The sequence below is a fragment of the Oncorhynchus clarkii genome, chromosome 9 (genome assembly GCF_045791955.1).
Source record: "Oncorhynchus clarkii lewisi isolate Uvic-CL-2024 chromosome 9, UVic_Ocla_1.0, whole genome shotgun sequence".
Lineage (NCBI taxonomy): Eukaryota > Metazoa > Chordata > Actinopteri > Salmoniformes > Salmonidae > Oncorhynchus > Oncorhynchus clarkii.
In genome coordinates this window covers 44,227,150-44,250,673 of record NC_092155.1, presented here as the reverse complement: position 1 = coordinate 44,250,673, position 23,524 = coordinate 44,227,150, and the positions used below count along the sequence as shown (strand labels likewise).

General features: G+C 42.5%; 1 protein-coding gene across 5 annotated transcripts in view; it reads left to right on the top strand.

Moving 5' to 3' along the window:
- The window catches only part of LOC139416374 (ephrin type-B receptor 2-like), a 54,028-nt gene extending 34,481 nt beyond the window's left edge, over positions 1 to 19,547 (top strand). For 2 of the 5 annotated variants that reach the window (XM_071164917.1, XM_071164920.1), the window contains exons 4-15: positions 2,188 to 2,343; positions 3,695 to 4,030; positions 5,109 to 5,233; positions 5,346 to 5,508; positions 5,693 to 5,866; positions 6,513 to 6,656; positions 7,218 to 7,465; positions 9,717 to 9,932; positions 11,135 to 11,284; positions 15,572 to 15,765; positions 16,072 to 16,227; positions 16,832 to 19,547. In XM_071164917.1, coding sequence (XP_071021018.1) covers positions 2,188 to 2,343; positions 3,695 to 4,030; positions 5,109 to 5,233; positions 5,346 to 5,508; positions 5,693 to 5,866; positions 6,513 to 6,656; positions 7,218 to 7,465; positions 9,717 to 9,932; positions 11,135 to 11,284; positions 15,572 to 15,765; positions 16,072 to 16,227; positions 16,832 to 16,940 — 2,171 coding nt within the window. In that variant the 3' untranslated portion in view covers positions 16,941 to 19,547. The remainder of the gene's footprint in view (positions 1 to 2,187; positions 2,344 to 3,694; positions 4,031 to 5,108; positions 5,234 to 5,345; positions 5,509 to 5,692; positions 5,867 to 6,512; positions 6,657 to 7,217; positions 7,466 to 9,716; positions 9,933 to 11,134; positions 11,285 to 15,571; positions 15,766 to 16,071; positions 16,228 to 16,831) is intronic. The other 3 variants (XM_071164919.1, XM_071164918.1, XM_071164921.1) reach the window with 3 other exon arrangements.
- The last annotated feature ends 3,977 nt before the right edge of the window (positions 19,548 to 23,524 follow it).

Sequence of the window (23,524 nt, the reverse complement as noted above, 5' to 3'; positions counted from 1 at the left end):
TTGTGTGTGAATTTGTGGTTTGGGGGGATCGCCGAACAAGTCACACTACCTGTGTTGCCATCAGATTTGTGTCAATATGACGTTCTACCTGCTAGACAAGACCAATCGAAATCAACTCCCCCCCCCCATTATTTAAATTCACAGGATAGAAGATAGAATGCGTCAGCCGTCGAGAATTGAACATCTACGAATCTTGAGCTTGGACGCTGTCATTGGACGTGACACAACGCGGGCAGCATAGCAGCTTTCATTGATTTCAAAGGAAGTGTTCCCTCAATGGCTGATGGCTGATGGCATTGCTGGATGCCCGATGGCTGTAGTGTAGCAGTGCCGTAAGCCAGGGGAGGCGTAGCTCTATGAATCTTAATTGCGCTATGCTTATTATTTGGCAGGGAATACTTTTTGTAGATCAGTGATTCTACATCTCACTTTGCTCAAGTGAAGTTGTAGCTAAAAATGTGTAAATTAGGGGCAGTTTAAGGGGAGTGCTCCCTCATTGGGGAAACCCATTCTAGTGATTATATTTCTGTTTGGTAGGATCCAGGGCTGGGACGACTACACTGTGGCCTGACACATTGATATCTGAGTATCACAGATTGTGTAACTATTTATTTATTGAATGACCCCTTATTATCGAATTGTCACATCCTCTCTCTCCCACTTCAATCCTCCTTCCTCTCAGTCTGGGTCTAGCCATGGGTGTTCCCTGGGTCCTCTCTGTCAACAGACTCTTTATTTTGTGTCGTCACACTGGCTGTCCTTTGACTGCCTGGGATTCCTATAGCTTCTCATTGTGGCAAGTAGAAGATAGGACAGTTAGTCAAAGACGGTTTCGGACCTCTTGGTAAATGAGACAAAAACTAAATGAATTCAATAACGAGAGACAAACGCTGTTTCAATACAAGAGAACAATGTAAAGTTATCCTCCGAAAAGGGTAGAAAATATACCTACTGTATAGATTTTTTTCTCCCACTGTCCTGACACAGACTGGCTAAATGCACTCCAGAGTGGTCGGGGATGGACTGCTACGTGTCTGCCAGTGTCAGACAGTCAGAGACCACGTCCAAAATAGCACCCCATTCCCTTTGCACCACTTTTGACCAAAGCCCTATGGGCCCTGCCACCCTGGTCAAAAGTAGGGCACTATATAGGGAATAGGTTGCCATTTTGGACCAGATCCAGAGAGTTGAGGAAGTGGCAGACAGGCATTTAATTACTTTCACACCATCTTGATTGGATTAGCTTGCGAAGCTGGAGGCTGCCGGAACCTTCACACACATCATTTAGCCCTTTAGAAGACATCGTACATGGTGTTGGTAGGATATTGGTTAGCAGCATTTGTTGATCGGAACAAAGGTTTCTACACATAGACATTCTCAATGTCGGCAATCATGGAGGAGAATGAATGATGGAGCGCATTAGCCGTTGGTAGTGATATGAGGATTTGGTATAGATACTCCACTTTCTCTTTAGCCCTATTTCAACACATACTCCACAGTTGTAGAATATGTGTAACCCCACATATTGTCCCCTACACTCTACCACCCCTCTCTCCCTATCACACACCCGTTGCCTTTTATGGTATAGCCATTCAATTCCAGACCTCCAGATTTCAAAGTCTCTTTGACTATGCCTCACTCTGTTCTCCCAGAGTTTCAAATGCCATGAGACAAAAAACCTGAATAGCAACAAGCCTCTTATTCCTGGAAGTTTTATTTTATTAACCATATGTGGAAGGACATGCCAAAGGTAATGTGTCTGTGTATTTCAAGACCAATATTTTATGATATGTCTGGGAATTTGTCTTTCAATCGACTCGGTATCCTTTTTTCTCTCATGCCGTCATATTGTATAATGTCTGGTATTGAATTTATGTCACTCTTAAGTAAAACAACTTAGGTTATGAATTATCTCTCCCACTCCCTCTGTCTCTTCATGTCTCTATCGCCATGCTGTGGTGTTATGTGTTGCCTTCTTGCTCTGTTGTTGTCTTAGGTCTCTCTTTCTGTAGTGTTGTGTTGTCTCTCTTGTCGTGATTGTGTGTTTTGTCCTATATTTATAATATATATATTTCTAATCCCAATGCCTTTTGGTAGGCCGTCATTGTAAATCAGAATTTATTCTTAATTGACTTGCCTAGTTAAATAAAGGTTTAATAAAAATACATCTGTCTTTCTCCTCTGCAGCGTGTGGCTCCGGGTTCTTTAAACCTTCCCAGGGCGACCACCAGTGTCTCCAGTGTCCCATCAACAGTCGCATCACCAATGAGGGGGCCACCAACTGTGTGTGCCGCAACGGTTACTACCGCACCGACTCAGATCCCCCACTGATGCCCTGCACCAGTAGGTTCCTGGTTCTTACAGTACCATTCACTCTCCATAGGGGGTGCTGTAGCCCAGTGTTAAGGAAAGACAGTGGAGATTCTCATACTACAGCTTATTTAGTAGGCTTTTTGTGTATTTAAGAATATAACGTTTTGCAGCATGCACATTTACATTTTGACTAATGAATTGACAAATGCTCTCAGGACATAATGGGCCATTATCAATTTGTGAACTGAGTTTTCATTTGTGATTTGAATTTACTAACAGAATCTATCACCTCACCTCTAATAATTTAGGCCTAATGTGCCATTCACTATAGATAAAAGCACCTGTCTAGCAAAGACAGAATTAATCTGATATATTTTGTGCATATTGCAATGAGCACAAACAAAACTGCTAACCTATTCAACGACCGCTCTTTTCACAACACTCCAGCTCCGCCTGTATATTTTCACATAAGAAATACCAAAGTGATGCATACTTCTAGGTGCCCCGTACCCGAGGGAAAAACACGGGCTATGCTTCATCCTGGTATGTGGTAGCCCTCTTTTGTATACGCACTGAACTGGTGGAATGTCCCTTCCATTCTCTTGGTGGAATGTCCCTTCCATTCTCTTCCATTGGTGCAACAGTCCGAAAAGGACCTCCGAGAAAATAGAGAGATTTGCATAAGCCTGTCCCTTATGAGGGGGGCAGCTGTTTTAGAATGTGAAAACATGGCCTGCGTCCCAAATGGTACACTATTGTCTTTATAGTGGACTACTTTTGACCCTGAGCCCTATGGGTACCCTATTATGGGCCCTGGTAAGAAGTAGTGTACTATCAAGGCAATATGGTTTTATATGGGACGCAACCAGGGCCACAATGGCGAGGTGGCCCTCAGCAGTCTCTTTCTGATTGAAGAGGCAGAAATGAGCGTGCATGGGCATTCTTTGTGTCTCTCAGATTCCGACATGACGCTAACTAGCTAGCTCACTGCTCTTTTCACTGCTCTCTCTCCCTACTATTGAAAATGTTAATCTGAAGCCTGATGGGGTTGAATAGAGCTCATGAAAATACTTTGGAGTCTTTGAATTTAGTGTCCGAATAATCAGCTACGGTGAAAACTTTCTGTTCAGTTGAAGTGTAGAGACTGTAGTAACGTACTGTACACTACTCCAACCACATAGAGGTAACAGAGTGAACCAGTAGTCAACAACTCTGATCCTGGAGAGCTATAGTACAGGGTGTGGGTTGGGTTGAAATCAAACACTGCACCCCCTGTTGCTCCTCAGGACCAAGGTTGATGATGACCCGTGTCTGGAGTATAGACCTTATTATCAGTGACCCTCCCTAAACTCTTCCTCGTATCCCACCTCTTCCCTGACAGCCATCCCCTCTGCGCCCCAGAGTGTAATCTCCATTGTGAACGAGACATCCCTGAGGTTGGAGTGGAGCGCACCGCGCGATGGCGGTGGCCGCGAGGATGTGGTCTACAACATCATCTGTAAGAGCTGTGGAGGGGGCCGGGGAGGCTGTACCCGCTGCGGGGACAACGTCCAGTTCGTCCCCCGCCAACTGGGCCTGACAGAGACTAGGGTCCACATTAGTGACCTGCTGGCCCACACGCAGTACACCTTTGAGATCCAGGCAGTCAACGGGGTCTCCGACCAGAGCCCCTACTCGCCACAGTACTCGTCGGTCAAAATCACCACCAACCAGGCCGGTAAAGGAACCAATAGACACAGTCCTCTACAGCAATTAATTCACTCTTCTCCAACAGTACTGTGTTCAAGTGTGAAGTTCAGTGGAGAGAAATGGTCAGCAGTGTGTCCAGTCTGGCAAGGAGTGCCAAAGGGAATATTACACCGAATAGGTTTAGATATTTTGATGGGCGAAACAATCAATCATCCGGGTGTTTTCCAAGGGCAAGATCTGCATAAGTACATATATACTTAATCTGGTACAAACCATGTCTGTGTAAGGCTGCTTAAGTAATATTTATGATGTCTGCATGAGATAGAGGATATTCCAGAATAATTCAGTGACAGAATGATTTGGGACCTTTTATTAGTGTTGAGTAAGTTGCACTGCATTTTGGGCGCTTGGTATACAGTATTCAGACATGACATTCAATGGACTGGGTGTTAGGCAGTGTTGTTATTGGGGTCAGGCTATCAGTTGAAACTCTCTGCCCTTGACACTGTAGTCTTTTCTCCAGTGCAGTAGCTGTCAGTCCTAATTACTGTCTGGGCTGGGACTGTAAAAAGACCAAACTCAGGTTCCCATGAACCCCAGTGTCTCTGGGGCTGCTGGGACCTGCAATTACAGACTGTAAGGAGAAGCACTAATATTACATAAACAGGCCCTCATTAAGCCCTCATTAACGAAATGCGTGTGTGTGTGTATGTGTGTGGGTGCGTGTGTGTGTGCGTGTGCGTGCGCACATGCCTGTGTGTCTTTGCCTACTGAGTGAATATTTCACCCCTTTGAAAACAAATACAATATTACTATTAGTATTTTCAGAGCATGGATGACTGGAATAGTACTTAATAAACCTCCTCCGATGTTCCTGGCTCTCAGTTCCTTCAGCACAGTACAGATGTCAGCCTTAGAGACAGCGTGCAGGACCAGGTACAGGCTGCTGCCTCATTAGTCTAGTTCTTGATTGGCAGTTGGGATTTTAAAGCTGTCTGCTCCCGAGTGTTGTGGTGTTGTCACTAACCTTAACCCTTCTATACATGTCTATCTGAACCTGTATCTCTCTCTCTGTCTCTCTGTCTCTCGCTGTCTCTGTCTGTCAGCGCCATCGGCCGTGTCGATTATGCACCAGGTGAGCCGGACCCCCGACAGCATCACTCTATCCTGGTCCCAACCTGACCAGCCCAACGGCCTCATACTAGACTATGAGCTGCAGTACTATGAAAAGGTAACGTCAGTTGGCAGGTGTTACTACTGTATTACTGCTGTAATTGCTATTACTGTAAGCTTGGGGAGCATTCGGACAGTGAGCAGATCCAGTCTTACACTGTGTGTTCCAGAGCATGGCAGAATGGAACTCATCAGTGGTGCGCAGCCAGACCAACACAGCAGTCATCCGGGGCCTGAAGCCCGGCGCTATATACGTCTTCCAGGTGCGGGCTCGGACCGTGGCTGGATTCGGACGCTTCAGCGGAAAGATGTTCTTTCAAACCATGACCGAAGGTATACCGTTTGAACCAAACCTCGAACCAGCAAATTGTATTTTTTTAATGTTTTTTTCCCCCCCCAGACACTTTTGGTGCTCGCCCGCTAAACGGTATGGTCCCAAAAGTGCAACATTACAGAGTAGGCCAACCTAGTAGAAGGTAATAACCGGAATGGGGTTTATTTTGTTGTGTACTTGCAGAAGAGTACAAGTCCAGCTTTCAGGAGAAGCTCCCCCTCATCATTGGCTCTGCCGCTGCAGGCATGGTCTTCATCATCGCTGTCGTCGTATTCGTCATCGTCTGCAATCGAAGAAGCTCTGAGAGGCCAGAATCTGAATTCACAGATAAGCTCCAGCACTACACCAGTGGCCACAGTGAGTAACATGTTTTTACAGTTTTTGAATGATCTTTTTTTGAACTAGGATTCATTTAGATATATATATATCCACCTTCAAACAGATAAACATCTATCTGTGGCAAATGTGTTGAATGGTGGAGTGAAACATTTGCTTTGGAATAATACTGTCATCCCGGAGACAGTGGGGCTGTAACGGTTAGATGTGGAATACTGGGAGTTCAAAGTTACTACTGTACCTAACTACCTGTAGCAGGTTTTAGCCCAGGCAAGGTTTTAGCTACTGTTGTATGTAGTCCCAATGCGTATCCCCAGGATGTACAGTACCAGTCAAGAGTTTCGACACAGCAACTCATTCAAGGGTTTTTCTTCATTTTGACTATTTTCTACATTGTAGAATAAATGTGAAGACATCAAAACTATGAAATAACACATATGGAATCATGTATTAACCAAAAAAGTGTTAAACAAATCAAAATATATTTAATATTTGAGATTCTTCAAAATAGCCACCCTTTGCCTTGATGACAGCGTTGCACACTCTTGGCATTCTAGTAAAATAGTAAAAAATAAAGAAAAACCCTTGAATGAGTAGGTGTGTCCAAACCTTTGACTGCTGCTGGATATTATGCATAGCCTTTGTTTTCTTTGTTTCTCCTTCCAAGTGTCTCCAGGAATGAAGATCTATATCGACCCATTCACTTATGAGGACCCCAACGAGGCAGTGAGGGAGTTTGCCAAAGAGATTGACACCTCCTGTGTCAAGATTGAGCAAGTCATTGGCGCAGGTAAAAAATCAACCGGTGAAGGTGAAAACCCTATATACATTACAATATATACGTTATAACACATTTAAAGCTTAGTCCTGGACTAAAAATTATTCTCAATGGAGATTCTCCATTTAAATCACTTTTTAGTCCAGGACTTGACTTAATCTGTGTCTGGGAAACTGGCCCATAAAGTGTGATATTGATATACACGTGTGTATTAAACCCAATAAGATTGTCTTACATTTAATATATCCAAGTTACAGACGCATATCATAGCACTTGGAAGTCTTATACAGATGTAGGATCTTAATTTGATCCAGTTTTCTACAGCAGGAAAATAATCCTGCAGCAACAAGAAATGTAAATTATTATGTGGATTATAATTAATAGACATTTTTGTAAAAAATAAATAAATGTTAGGGCAAATCAAGTCTAAAATGTTGAATTGGAAATGACAAACTTTAGAAACCTTGTTAAACCTTGAATACACTACAAGTGCAAATTTCTGCAACAGGATGATCAAATTAAGATACGGCATCTGTAGGGATGTATCAGAGCCCTTTGCTGATGCCCAGTAAACCTGAACATATTATTGTTCAGGAGAGTTTGGGGAGGTGTGCAGTGGGAACCTGCGTCTCCCCGGAAAGAGAGAGATCCTGGTGGCCATCAAGACCCTGAAGGTGGGCTACACAGAGCGCCAGAGGCGGGACTTCCTATCTGAGGCGTCCATCATGGGCCAGTTTGACCACCCCAACATCATCCACTTGGAGGGCGTGGTCACCAAGAGTGCCCCAGTCATGATCATCACTGAGTTCATGGAGAATGGATCACTGGACTCCTTCCTCAGGGTCAGTAGGTCAATGGGCCTCTCAATACTCTGGAGAGATCTTTTCTCCTTTCCTTCCTTCTTCCAGACACTTCAGGTTCAAACACAGTAGGTTGCTTTCCCCTGTTTGTCTTTTTCAAATAAAATAAAAGGTGACTAAGTTAGGAGTGGAGAACCTAAGGGCTGGATCTCTGCCTATTCTCCTGAGTGAATTTCGGAGATAATAAATATGACAGCATTTAAATTATACAGTGACCTTCAGAAAGTATTCATACCCCTTGACTTATTCCACATTTTGTTGTTATAGCCTAAATGCAAAATGTATTGTTTTTGTTTTTACTCATCTACAAAGAATACTCCATAATGACAAAGTGAAAACATAATTTTAAGCAAATTTGTTGAAAATGAAATATATGTCATTCACATAAGTCTTCACACCTCTGAGTCAATACTTTGTAGATGCACCTTTGGCGGCGATTGCAGCTTTCAGTCGTCTTGGGTATCTCTGTATCAGCTTTGAGTCATCTTGGGTATCTCTGTATCAGCTTTGAGTCATCTTGGGTATCTCTGTATCAGCTTTGCACATCTGGATTTGGGGATTTTCTTCCATTCTTCCCTGCAGATTCTCTCAAGCTCTGTTAGGTTGGATGGGAAGCGGCGGTGAACAGCATTCTTCAAGTATTTTCAAAGATTTTCAATGGGTTTCAAGTCTGGGCTTTGGCTGGGCAACTCATTGACTTTCACATCCTTTTTCTGAAGCCTTTCCAGCGTTGCTTTGGATGTATGCTTGGGGTCGTTGTCCTGTTGGAACATAACTCTTCGCCCCAGTCTAAGGTCATTTACACTCTGAAGCAGGTTCTCATCAAGGATTTGCCTATATTTGACTCCATTCATTGTTCCATCTATCCTTACCACTCTCCCAGACCCTGCCGCCAAAAAGCATCCCTGTTGCTTCATGGAAGGGATGGTGTTAAACGGGTGATGAGCTATGTCTGGTTTTCTCCAGACATAGTGCTTTGCATTCAGGCCAAAGAGTAAAATGTTTGTTTCATCAGGCCACAAAATCTTTTGCCTTATGCTCTCACGTGCCTTTTTGCAAACTCCAGGTGTGGTGTCATATGCCTTTTTCTCAGGAGTGGCTTCCATCTGGCGGCACTCCCATAAAGCCTAAATTGGTTCAGTGCTATAGAGACTGTTGTCCTTCTGGCAGGTTCTCCCATCTCAGCCAAGGAACTCTGTAGTTCTGTCAGAGTGGTCATTTGGGTTCTTGGTCACCACCCTGACCAAGGTCCTTCTTGCCCATTTGCTCAGTTTGGTCGCACGGACAGCTCTAGGCAGAATCTGGGTAGTTCCATATTTTTTTCCATTTCCCAACAATGGAGACCACTGTGCTCTTTGAAACTTTCAACACTCTGTACATTGTTTTATACCCTTCCCCAGATATATGCCTCATCACAATTCTATCTCTGAGATCTACGGACAGTTTCTTGGATTTCATGGTATAGTTTCTGCTCTGACCTGTGCTGTCAACTGTGGGACAATATATAGACAGATGTGTTTCTTTCTAAATCCTGTCCAAACAATTGAATTGGTCACAGGTGGAATCCAATCAAATTGTAGTGACATCTCAAGGATGATTAAAGGGGTGTGAATACTTGTGTAAATGAGATATTTCTGCATTTAATTTTCTAAAAACACGTTTTCACTTTGTCATTATGGAGCATTGTGTGTAGATGGTGAGATATTTGTTTTAAATGTATTTTGAATTCAGGCTGTAACACAACAAAATGTGGAATAAGTCAAGGGGTACGACTACTTTCTGAAGGCACGGTACCACAGTAACCAGACACAGTAACCAGACAGTGGATAAGTATCTCTTATCAACTACAGATTTTTCAACTACAACTATGTTTCTACATCAAGAACACAATGAATTCAAGAACACAGTGGCTGTCTCTCCTCTGCATCATCACTTTATAGCTTTCTTGTTTTTGATTCGCTGTCGTGGGTCCCTCCGGGCTGGGCCCAGGTGTGAGGTGTGTAGAGTTGGCTTAGTTAGATCAGGTGAGCTCACAGATCCAGATGAGGATTTACCAGACGCAAAATTTTTGTGCGGCTAACGACGCCTGGAAACTAATATGAGAACCAGCCTGTTTTGAGAACGTGTACCGTATGCCTGTGCACATTTCAGAGAGCATAACACATAACATAACAAACATAGCAGAACATAGCACAGTAACATGTAGCAATATAACATTTCTGTATTTTTTTAGCAAAATGATGGGCAGTTCACAGTGATCCAACTGGTGGGCATGCTGCGTGGCATAGCAGCGGGCATGAAGTACCTGAATGACATGAACTACGTGCACCGGGACCTGGCTGCCCGCAACATTCTGGTCAATAGCAACCTGGTGTGTAAGGTGTCGGACTTTGGGCTCTCGCGTTTTCTGGAGGATGACACATCAGATCCCACCTACACCAGCGCCCTGGTGAGTGTGGCTCTGTCCCAATATCCATACTTCCATACTGTGTAGTATGGAGCAATGTATTTTGGGCATGTTAGACCCCACAAACACCAGTGTCCTGGTGAGTATGGCTCTGTACCAATCATAGGAATAGATTATATTTCTATGGTTCTAATATACAGACTAGAATACCCCTTATTATGAGGCAATGTATTGGGCGTGCATTGTAAGTGGTATGCTAGTATGGAACTGTATCAGGTTTAAGATTATACATACATGTGAAGTCTAAAGTGGGTTCTTCTTGTCTCCGTTCTTTCATCACCACTGATTTTCAAGTATAGGACACAGGAAAGCAATATCACAGTTGCTTTAAGGGATACTTTGAGATTCTGGCGATGAAGGCCTTTATCTACTTCTCCAGAGTCAAATGAACTTGTGGATACCATTTGTATGTATCTGCATCCAGTATGAAGGAAGTTAGAGGTAGTTTCATGAGCCAATGCTAACTAGCGTTGCGCTAACGCTAGTTAGCAACTTCTTTCAGACTGCAGAGACATCAAGATGGTATCCAGTCAGTTCATCTGACTGGGGAAGTAGATGAAGGTCAACATTGCCAAAATCCTGAAGTATCCCTTTAACAAAGGATTTGCTTTCACCTGTCCAGTGCTGTCAGATCAGTGCAGATGAAGTCAACGGAGATGAGGAAACAACTGTCACTTCTTGAGACGATTAAGATCCCACCCACAACCTAGGTTTTATTTGCAGCCTGCAGTCCATTTTTTACCCTACTCCTGACGTGTGCACTCAACACCAAGGGAGTTCAAAAGCCTTTATTTGTATGGCATGTTCAATGAAACAAGTTTTTTAAATACGCGTTTCGGCAGCATGGCCTTCATCAGGGAGTTCCCCCGAAATGTGTCAGTTTTAAAATATTTGTTATTTAACCCCTTTTAACCAAAGAGCACTTTTTATTTACAAATACCTACTGTACCTACTGTACTGTGTTATCTAGCAGCACTTCCGTCCTCTTTTTTGTACTCCTTATAGTTTTAAAAGAAATTGACAAGTTTAAGAAATATGGTGGAAACTGACATTAAGTCGCTCTGGAATTAGAGTGTCTTACTTGCACCAATCCAATACTTCTAAATGCATGAGGAGAGTGATCGAGTGCACAGTCCTGACAGAAGGGTAGAGAATTGGTACGCAACACTTGCCTGTCTTTCCAGGGAGGGAAGATCCCTATCCGATGGACTGCCCCGGAAGCCATCCAGTACAGGAAGTTCACCTCCTCCAGTGATGGGTGGAGCTACGGCATTGTCATGTGGGAGGTGATGTCATACGGAGAGAGGCCCTACTGGGACATGAGTAATCAAGATGTGAGTATCCAGGAGTCATCTCTCTCTCTCTCTCTCTCTCTCTCTCTAATCTCTCTCTCGACAGGATAACTTTGATTCACACTATTTGAGGGGAAACAAATTCTAGACCACCTTTACTCCACACACGTAGTACAAAGCTCTCCCTCGCCCTCCATTTGGCAAATCTGACCATAACTCTATCCTCCTGATTCCTGAGTACAAGCAAAAATGTAAACAGCACCAGTGTCTATAAAAAAGTAGTCAGATGAAGCAGATGCTAAACTACAGGACTGTTTTGCTAGCACAGACTGGAATATGTTCCGGGATTCTTCCGATGGCATTGAGGAGTACACCACATCAGTCACTGGCTGCATCAATAAGTGCATCGAGATTGTCATCCCCACAGTGACTGTACATACTTACCCCAACCAGAAGCCATGGATTACAGACAATATTCGCACTGAGCTAAATGGTAGAGCTGTCACTTTCAAGGAGCGGGACTCTAACCCGGAAGCTTATATGAAATCCCGCTATGCCCTCTGTCAAACAGGCTAAGCGTCAATACAGGACTAAGTTTGAATCGTACTACACCGGCTCTGACACTCGGATGTGACAGGGTTTGCTACCAACCAGTAGCGCTCACGTCTGTAGCCATGAAATGCTTTGAAAAACTGGTCATGGCTCACATCAACACCATTATCCTAGAAACCCTAGACCCACTCCAATTTGCGTACCACACCAACAGATCCACAGATGATGCAATCTCTATTGCACTCCACACTGCCCTTTCCCACCTGGACAAAAGGAACACTTACGTGAGAATGCTATTCCTTAACAACAGCTCAGCGTTCAACACCATAGTGCCCTCGAAGCTCATCACTAAGCTAAGGACCCTGGGACTAAACACCTCGCTCTGCAACTGGATCCTGGACTTCCTGACAGGCCGCCCCAGGTGGTAACAACACATCTGCCACGCTAATCCTCAATAAGGGGGCTCCTTAGGGGTGCGTGCTCAGTCCCCTCCTGTACTCCCGGTTCACTCATAACTGCACTGCCAGGCACGACTCCAACACTGTTATTAAGTTTGCTGATGACACAACAGTGGTAGGCCTGATCACCGACAACGATGAGAAAGTGTATAGGGAGGAGGTCAGAGACCTGACCTTGTGGTGCAAGGACAACAACCTCTCCCTCAGTGTGACCAACACAATGGAGATGATTGTGGACTACAGGAAAGGGAGGACCAAGCATGCCCCCATTCTCATTGACGGGGCTGTAGTGGAGCAGGTTGAGAGTTCCTTGGCCAAGAGTCCACATCACCAACAAACTAACATGGTCCAAGCACACCAAGACAATCGTGACAAGGGCACAACAAAACCTATTCGCCCTCAGGAGTTTCCTGTCATCCAGGACCTCTATACCAGGCGGTATCAGAGGAAGCCCCTAAAAATTGTCAAAGACTCCAGCCACCCTAGTCATAGACTGTTCTCTCTGCTACTGCATGGCAAGCGGTACCGGAGTGCCAAGTCAAGGTCCAAGAGGTTTCTAATAATATGTTTATTTATTAATAAAATCAAATAAAAAATAACAAAAACAAAACTTAACTCACACACATACACAAAATAAAACAAAATCCTATTAGGTGGTACATGTATAAGAAGACAGCATATAGTCATTACAAGCAGTGTAGTTAAGCCAAAAATAAATACTGAGTGGAGTACAGCACAGAGTAGCAGCAGATCGTCAACCCAGTTATGAAGCGGGACTAGACCATTTATCCAGTATCGGCTGCCATATTTTGTAAAACATTGGACTTCTATTGGAGGTATTGTATCAAATCTTTTCCATATGTATTACATTCCCTAAATCCCGTAACCACATTTCAAAGGTAGGTACAGTCTCCAATTTCCAAAATTGCAATATGAGCCTTTTGGCTAATAGAGTACAAAGAGAGACAGCTTTCCCTTCCTGGTTATTCCCATCAACTGTACCAAACAGAGCGATTAATGGGTCTGGGGCTAGAACTCTATCAAAGGCTCTAGATAAGTAATCAAAAATGAGAGCCCAGTAAACATGTAACTTAGGACATGTCCAGAATAAGTGGGTCAACCGTCCCCTCGTCCTGCTTGCACCTCTCACACAGTGGTGAGGTGTCCGGGAATATTTTATGCAGTTTTACTTTTGAGTAATGTAACCTGTGTTTCACCTTTAACTGTACAAGGTTGTGTCTGGCATTCAATGAACTGTGGTTTATATTCCTGAGAGCTTCTACCCAGTCCTCATCTGAGATTTCTGAACCAAGTTCTTGTTCCCAAGCCCTTTTAATGGTGTCTGTGGATACCTCTATGTGGGCCTGTAGCACATCATACAGTCTAGAGACCGACCCTTTTGAATGGGGTTTGACAAGGATCAAGCTATCTAATGTAGGACTATTTGGCTTCATGCCATACTGTGGGATATGTGTCCTTATGAAATTCCTGATTTGGAGGTATCTGAAAAAATGTGTTGTTGGCATGTTGAACTTTCCCTGTAATTGTTGAAATGAAGCTAACTGACCATCTATGTATAGATTAGCAATTGTTGTGAGCCCCTTCTCCCTCCACTGTGAAAACACCACATCATCCAATGCAGGGTGGAAAGCATGATTCAGGCAAATCGGGCTGTCAATGTATACAGTGGGTATGTTAAGAAAATACCTAATCTGTTTCCAGATCCTAAGCGTATGACAAATGACTGGGTTAGAGTGGATTTTTTCACATATGATGGGCTAATAACAAGTGCAGGGAGTGAGGAACGTTGACAGGAGGCCTGCTTAATCAAAAGCCATGAAGGCATATCCTTCTGTCTCATCGCAGGTAAACTTTCCCTCCAGAAAGACACAATGTTCAGATTAGCAGCCCAATAATACAGTTTAAAGTGAGGAATGCCAAAGCCCCCCTCTATCTTGTACTTGCATAAATGCTCCAAGAGGTTTCTAAACCGCTTCTACCCCCAAGCCATAAGACTCCTGAACAGCTAATCAAATGGCTACCCAGACTATTTGCACCCCCCCCCCTCCCCCACACACACACACACTGCTGCTGCTCTCTGTTATTATCTATGCATAGCCACTTTAATAACTCTATCTACATGTACATTATTACCTCAATTACCTATAGCCCCTCTATTGTTATTTACTGCTGCTCTTTAATTATTTATTATTCTTATCTCTTACTTTTTTAGGGATTTTCTTAAAACTGTATTGTTGGTTAAAGGGCTTGTAAGTAAGCATTTCATTCTAAGGTCTACTACACCTGTTGTATTCGGCGCATGTGACAAATCAAATTTGATTTGATTTTCAATGTGTGTATGGTATACTAGCAGCAGAACAAAGACATAAAGTGACCTCCAAAAGTATTGGGACAGTAAAACATTTGTGTTGTTGTTTTGGCTCTGTACTCAAGCATTTTATATTTGAAATGATACAAAGACTATGAAGTTAAACTGCAGACAGTCAGCTTTAGTTTGAGGGTATTTTCAACCATTATTCAGTGAACCGTTTAGAAACTACAATACTTTTTGTACATAGTCTCGCCATTTTAGGGGACCAAAAGTATTTTGATAAATTCACTGATATGTGTATTAAAGTAGTAAAAAGTGATGTATTTGGTCCCGTATTCATAGCACTGAGTGACTACATCAAGTGTGTGACTACAGCTTTGTTGGCTGCATTTTCTGTTTGTTTCGGTTGTGTTTTAGATTATTTTGAGCACAATATAAATGAATGCTGTCTTTTTGGAGTCACTTTTATTATAAATAAGAATATAATATGTTTATGAACACATCTATGTTAATGGGGATGCTACCATGATTACGGATAGTCCTGAATAAATTGTGAATAATGATGACTGAGGAAGTTGTAGACCCACAAATATCATACCCCCCCAAAAAAATGTCTTAGGCCTGTATTTCCATCGTATTTATTTAACTAGGCTTTTGGTTCCCTAAAATAGTCCCCTATGTACAAAAAGTACTGTTATTTCTAAACGGTTCACCTGGTATAGATGAACATACCCTCATGTTAAAGCTGACAGTCTGCACTTCAAACTCATAGTTATTGTATCACTTCAAATATGTCGCAGTCCCAATTCTTTTAAAGGGAGCGATCGAGACAGATACAGATAGAGACAGTCTCACTATACTTACTATACATTTGATTCAGGCACTATAAACCACACGGGGAGACCAAAAACTTAGGTCAAGGTCTCTTTGATTTCTAAATCATCATTTTTATTAATTTTCATATCAATCTGTGCCAATGCCCTGTAGGTGATCAATGCCATAGAACAGGACTACCGGTTGCCCCCGCCCATGGACTGCCCTAGTGCCCTGCACCAGCTCATGCTGGACTGCTGGCAGAAGGACCGCAACAATCGGCCCAAGTTCAGCCAGATTGTCAATAACCTGGACAAGATGATCCGCAACCCCAACAGTCTGAAGGCCACGACGCCGCTGTCATCAAGGTAAGGCATGTCAGTCATCTTAATTGGCGTCCATCCTTTCCTCATCTCCTTTCCTCAATGATGACCATTCATCTCAGAGGCCTATCCATCACTGTTTATTTCTTTTTTCCTTGTCTTTTGAGGTCTCTTTGGAGTTCTCACTGGGTTATCATTGTTTTTTGGGGGGGCTTCTCACTGGGTTGTCATTGGGTTTGTTTGAGTTCTCACTGGGTTGTCATTCGGTTTGTTTGTATTCTCACTGGGTTGTCATTGGGTTTGTTTGGGTTCTCACTGGGTTGTTATTTGGCGTTCCTCTCCTGTTCCTAGTGTTCACCTACCTCTGCTGGACCGCAGCACGCCTGACTTCTCCAGCTTCAGCACGGTGGATGAGTGGCTGGATGCCATCAAGATGGGCCAGTACAAGGAGAACTTTGCCAACGAGGAATTCACCAGCTTCGACATGGTCTCCCAAATGACCATGGAGTAAGTGAACCTCCCCAGACTGCTAAATGTGTCCTAGACTGTTCTAAATGTGTCCTGGACTGTGCTAAATGTGTCCTAGACTGTTCTAAATGTGTCCTAGACTGTTCTAAATGTGTCCTGGACTGTGCTAAATGTGTCCTAGACTGTTCTAAATGTGTCCTGGACTGTGCTAAATGTGTCCTAGACTGTTCTAAATGTGTCCTGGACTGTGCTAAATGTGTCCTAGACTGTTCTAAATGTGTCCTGGACTGTGCTAAATGTGTCCTAGACTGTGCTAAATGTATCCAGAAATGTGCTAAATGTGTCCTGGACTGTGCTAAATGTGTCCTAGACTGTTCTAAATGTGTCCTGGACTGTGCTAAATGTGTCCTAGACTGTACTAAATGTGTCCAGGAATGTGCTAAATGTGTCCTGGACTCTACTAAATGTGTCCTGGACTCTACTAAATGTGTCCTGGACTGTGCTAAATGTGTCCTGGACTGTGCTAAATGTGTCCTGGTGGACTGTGCTAAATGTGTCCTGGAGTGTACTAAATATGTCCTGGACTGTGCTAAATGTGTCATAGACACAGTGTTGTGTCACTGACTGCTCTCTCTCTCCACAGGGACATCATCCGAGTAGGGGTGACCCTAGTGGGCCACCAGAAGAAGATCCTTAACAGTGTCCAGTCTATGCGGGCCCAGATGAATCAGATCACCTCCGTTGAGGTCTAACCTCTGATGTCCAGACGGGGAGGACACTGGACTGGACCGGACCTCCAGCCTTGTCTCCCTGTCAGACTGTGACCCCCATCCCCATCAGCCCCCTTCTCTAGACCACACTCCCATGAGTTCAGTCAACAGTCGGCAGCCTGTACTTTATGGTCAGTCTGCAGCCGTGCTCAGCGTGTCCACAACCACTGCCCCTCCTAGGTTCAGTCTGTCTCTAGCTGTGCTGAGTCTACGACTGTCCAGACTCTGTCCAGATTTTGTCCAGTCTCCAACTGCAGTCTGTCTCTGTTGATTGCACGGCTGCAGCCCCTCCTTGTTTTTGTAGTATGACATTGTTTACAGTCTTTTGGTTGGATATGATTTCTACTGGTCCCCAGACTAAAACTCATCAACAGACGGCCCTTTAAAAGGGCTATTAAGAGAAGGTTGGGACAAGACTTCATATAACTTTACTCACATCTTTCACATTGAGATTCTGAGGGTATCAGTGACTTTTAACAGTAGGACCAGTACTCTGAACGGAGCGTATGATGTACTGGATAGTGAATAGGACAAGTGTCAGACTCCCATGCAGTTCCATAGACTTAATGGATGTGAAATGAAATGACTCATCTTCGGGAAGAGTCTGTCCCGTGAGAACAAACTTACCGTCCTTGTGCATAATGCTCTCATTTGGCCGTTTGAAAATTGTTGTGATTATATATTACTGTTTGCTACCTACCTTCACTTCTGTTCTCTTGAGAAGAAAAAAGACTTTGAACACACATTACTTCCAACAGCCCAAATGAAGCATAATATAAAAGTACTGTACTGTGCATGTCATTGTCTCTTTCTCTTCTGGGAATCACAGGCTGCCATAGCCACTGAACCATGTCGGCCATTTTCACTGTTTTGGAGTTCCGCTCCGTGCAGTCTTTGTTTCGGTGACTCAGTTGGTATTTGTTTTTTAAGTATTTGTATGTGCACCTTAATAAAGAAGTAGGATGGGCACTTCCATAAATTCTTCCATTACAAAAGTGTTGTGTGCAAAGTTTAGATTTCACTTTCCCTTTGTCCTCCTCTATGTTCAAAGGATCTCGTGTGAATATATATTTTGTCTCTGTCATGAAAAAGCACTTGTCCTTCCATTTGTGGTACATACAAAATGGCTGCAATAGGTTATGCAGCCAGGTGTACTATACTGTACTTGCACAAAATGACAGCCTCTGAAGCTCCAACCAGGTGGGAAAGGATTCCAAAGGGAGCCTGCTGGTATTTAAAAGACTTCCCGGAACACTGTTGTTGTTTGGTTTGTTTTTAAATGGGTTTTATAAGGATCTTTTGTGATTTGTTTTTCTATTGCTACCTATGATCACCTTCGATGGAGCTGTGAATTGTCACGTGATCTGGGGTCGGTCATACACAGCGTTCATATTGACATATGTATATACCGTTGCCATTCATTTTTCAAAAGTTAGGACCCGTGTTTATGATTCGTCACAGAGAAAAGTGGGGACTTTTTAAAGAAATGGATGAAAGGTCATTTAGTTTTTTTTTTGTACTGAGAAATAGGGTATACCTCTTTTTCATATTGTGCCAGCACATATCACACGTTTACACATTTATACTCCATCCATAACATACTGTAATGTACTTGAGGTTCAGGGATTAGAAACAACATTTTTTTAAATTCAAATAAATAGACACTAGTCAAACCAGGATGACACAACCCTCTGTTCCTTGAGTGCGATAGTGTTTGCATGCTTCCATTGTCTCCGCACTTCCTGGATAAATCACCATCAGTCATTCCATAGGTCATCTCACATATGGTAGCATTTAATAGGTATGAATATGGTACTAATGAGAAACACTTGACCATTTACCGCTGGCAATGGAGTTATCAACGGTGTTATTAAAGTGTTATACTGTTACTACCCAACCAACAAACTCTGCTGCCTCTGGGGGGGAAGTCATTTCCAATTTTGATAAATAGGGGTATGTTCTTCTGCAGTTCTTCCCAGATATATTGTCCTCATCGTATTATTCTCTATCAATAGCTTCTCAGCTGGGTATAGTGTGCATTATGTGGAATTATGTTCATGTGTGGAAAGCTATGTTAATTGATCATGCAGGATAGCCCCAGACACTATTATTTTACTTTGTTTTATAGGCCTGTCGCAACAAGGGGGGGGGCAATGCACTATACAAGACCCGAATTTCTAAATTAAGGAAGACAATCCTACAAATATGATTTGTAACGACAACAAAAAAATCATACAAAAACTTTTTTGCTGCTGTCAACAAATACACTCAGAGCTTGCCATCTCTGAGTGCGTGCCATTTGCAAACAAAAGAAACCAAAATGGACGCTTCTACTGTAACTCAATATAGCTGTGACCTCTATATGAGCACATGTACTTTTTTTTGGTCATTTTAGGTGTTTAAAAATAACTTAAACACTGTACACTGTGCTAAGCTCATTCCCTCTGCTGGTCCCATGTTAAACCTGCACTATTACCGTACCTCTATACCTTTATAGTAACCTTATAGTACCTTTTTCACACTCTTTCACTTTTGTCCTCCGTCCTTTGGGTGTCCCTAAAGGCACATAGGGTCAGCCAAACCGCCCCCCCCCCCCCCCCCCCTTCCAGTCCTAACCACTGTGATTGCATTGGGACGTTTCATTTTCTGTACAAATGTACATTGACTGTAACCCTGTGAATGATGTAACAATTTTAATTATTTGTAATATTGTTATTTGTCTATTTTATAAAAAGAAAAAAAAATAACAAAAGAAAAGAAAAGAAAACAACAATTACGACAACAAACTGGAAGCCGGTAGCAACTGTCTTCTATAAATAAAAAAAGGTTACATTCAAAGAACTTGTATTTTCTTAAAGCACCTTTTCCCTTTATCTTGCATTAAATACACATTTCCTCAACTGTAAACTAACTGTGAAATAACAGCTACAATTTTGTGCAAACACTTTGGAAAGCTGGTCCTTAGTCTGTAAAGAACACATTGAACAGAAGGGGGAAGTAGAGACCACTCTAGGGTTTTGTCGAACAATGTTACTTTGTTTGTTTGTTTATGCAAAGCTATTTCTCTGAGGGAATTGGTGAGCATTTTCCTGAAGTCTGTTTAGTCTTTTATCAGAACACAATATTATTGTAATTACATTTCCAAATGCAAGGCTAAGAACGCTTGATGTCAAGTTGTCCATGAACCGTTTTCTTTCACCCACTAGATCATTCTGGGGTCATGCGTGCTTTCTGAGAGAGGACTTTCATTGAATGCAAACAAACTGCTTGGAAATCCGGAAATATACGTACATCTGGCAGTGTAACAGATGTATCTGCAATTTTTCTCTACTAGATTAGGGATTTCCTCATCTGAGGACACTCAAATACTCCTTTATTTCTGCCACATAATCTGGGTAAGTGTGTCGCATTTCTCAGAAGGCACATTATATTACATCCTCGAAAGCGCAAATGCACTGGTTAGGGTCCTACTGTGCACCATTTTTTTTTATCACACCACCAATCCTCAATATGCCCAGTGTCTGCCTGCCTGTCTAACTTTCCACAGTGGCACTCTCCCTATGGGTCCAAGCTTTCTGTCCTTGACAGTCACCCACTCCTGGCCAACAGCCAGTGGGCACAGTCACACCTGCCAATGTGCAACTACAGATGTCACAGCTGCTCCCTATGGTCTTGGATGGTTTGGATGCTTGGAGAACAGATCGTCGGAAAGTGGGATGACATTTGCGGTGTGTGTCCTGTGTGCCTGCCAGGCTGTCTGCTTTTCCATGGCACCACCCTCCCTCCCAGCCCTGTATGTGCCAAACACCATGCTCTGACCCAGGGTGCCAAACACCACGCTACACTGACATTTATCATTTATTTACATGCTCAACCTAGACTGTATGGGGGAAACACATTAGCCGATTTCCACTTGATAGGGCTCCAGTGGTCCCTGCAGGGAAGCCACCTTGAAAGAACACTGACTTATCAACTTGTCAATAACAATAATAAAATCTATGTTGGTGCTAATGAAATGAGCAATTTATGGTAATGTATGTAGCGTTTGAGAGTTGTTTTGATTGCTAAATATTCTGAGCTACGCTTCTTGGAATTGAAATGAGATGAGATCATACTTCATTGTCAGGTTGCATAGACATTTGCTCTGCATCTAAATTATTTGCTTCAAATCTTAAAACAAATGATTGTATTTCATTTTCTAAGATACAACCAACGATCTATCATATATTCTTGACCAAGGGGACAGGCGAGCAAGACATTCACCAGACAGAAGATACTATGTTTGGGTATTGTGTCGATGTTAAGGCTGGTTGTCAAATATTGTAAAAGCTCTAATGAGCCAGTGTTCACAGAATGGATGATTATGTTGATAAAACATAATCTTCTAAAATTATTCTAGACAAAAGACTATAAAAATAATACAGACTCAAAAAATATTTGGGACAATTCTTCTTTTCCTTAAAGGGGCAATCTGCAGTTGCTGTAGATGTTGGATCTTAATTTGAGCCAGTTTGCTACAGCAGGAAAATAAGCCTGCAGCAACTTCTGAGTGGCACAGTGGTCTAAGGCACAGTATCTCAGTGCAAGAAGTGTCACTACAGTCCCTGGTTTGAATCCAGGCTGAATCACTTCCAGCCGTGATTGGGAGTCTCATAGGGTGGCACCCAGTGTCGTCCGGGTTTGGTTGGGGTAGGCCGTCATTGTAAATAAGAAATTGTTCTTAACTGACTTGCCTACTTAAAAAATGTGAAAATCAAGTCTGAAATTTAGAAGTGGAAATTACAAACTTCAGAAGCCCTTTTAAACCTCAAATACACTACAAGTTCTACATTTCCTGCATTTCAGGAAAGTTCTCATGCAACAGGTTGATCAAATTAGTATCCTACATCTGTACATCTATTTTTTTACTTATAAATTAATTATATGTACCCATTGATTCTTGAAGAATATAATTTATACATGCCTCATGAGCTTAGTTCAACATTTGTACTCCCATCAGAACCCAAAATATAAGCTTGTTTTAATCCAATGTTTGTCAAATTAAATGTAAACAAACACTGTATAGCCTCAAAACATGGTTAAAACGATCATTTTGATATAATGGATGCTGTGTCCTTGCATCCATAACTGTGTTTATGGATTTCAGAGTGGTTACATTTCTCCAGTCCCCGGGGTTAGCGAGCAACTGGTTACCCTACTAGCAAAAATATTGTAATCAGATTACAGATACTTATGAAAAACTACATGATTAGTTCTTGGATTACTTTTACATTCAGAAAGAATGTTTGTGAAAAAAAATACATTACGACCATCCTTTTGTTTTCTCAGTGACATTCAATTCGGCATTGAAAGAAAGCACACGTTTAAGTTTGTTCCACATGAGTGAGTCTGACCACATATCAGAGACCACTATGATGACACACCAAATGTGTTTGATGAATGCCTTTTGTCCAATTCTAATGCCTCATAAAAGGAAAGTATTCCAAAATGAACTGAAAGCAATCAGATTACGTCACTGCGTCGGGGTAATCCAAAAATGATGTTACTGATTACAGTTTTGGACAGGTAACTAGTACATATTACAGATTACACTTAGAAAGTAACCTACCCAACCCTGCCAGGTCTATCTCTCATCTTTTTACGGAAACACGGGCAGGGAAGGCGCTTTATCATTGTTTCAACTGCAAAATGCCTCTTTAACGGTGCGTCAAGGAGGACCGTGGCAATGAAGTATCACTTATTAGAAGAAGAAAAACTCCCTATGGACTTGGTTGTCATTTTTTGTTTGTTTGTTACGGTATGTTGTTGTTTTTTTATTTTTTTTTATTGGTTGTATTGTCTATAGTTTGGTGTATTATGAGGTTGTTTTGTGTTAAATAGGAAACAATGAAATGAACTGTAAAAAAAAAAGGAACAAAACTTTAGGACTAGGCACGTACAAAATCCTACTGAAACTGAAGTCCATTCCTGGGATTCATTGGAATTTACCCCTCTTAGTATCCATTTTGATATGTGAGGCTTTTCAGAGGATTTGCCAACATCTCTGTCATGTTTAGCTCTTTTCCATAGGTCAAAGCTGCCGTGTAAACTGGTGGTAATTTCATTGGTCTGTGTTTCATGTACCAGGAAATGCTTTCGGAGGACATGCTAGCGTGCATTCTGTTTCTCTAACTGTGATCTGGGGATATCATGTCTGACTGATGTAGCACGCAGGTAAATAGCATGTGAACAATAACAGCTGGCAAATCAGCTGCTGTTGGTAACTGCAATTGGGAACATACTGCTTAGTGTAAGGTCTAAGTATTTATTTTGCAGTGGATGTGTTAAACTGTAGTGGATGTATAGTGTATTTCTATTTATAGGATATGGTGCATTAAAGGTACTGTTGTGGATGTGTATGGTATGAGACGGCCATTCAGCTTGTTCAGTGAAGGCACGAGACAAATGCATCATGCCGCTGTGGCAAGCTGTCAAGTGATGGCATTCCTCAACATGACACTTTCAGTACATTCGTCTGTGCTGCCCAGGCGGCTTCACGCCACGGTGGATGTTTAGAGCATGTTGTT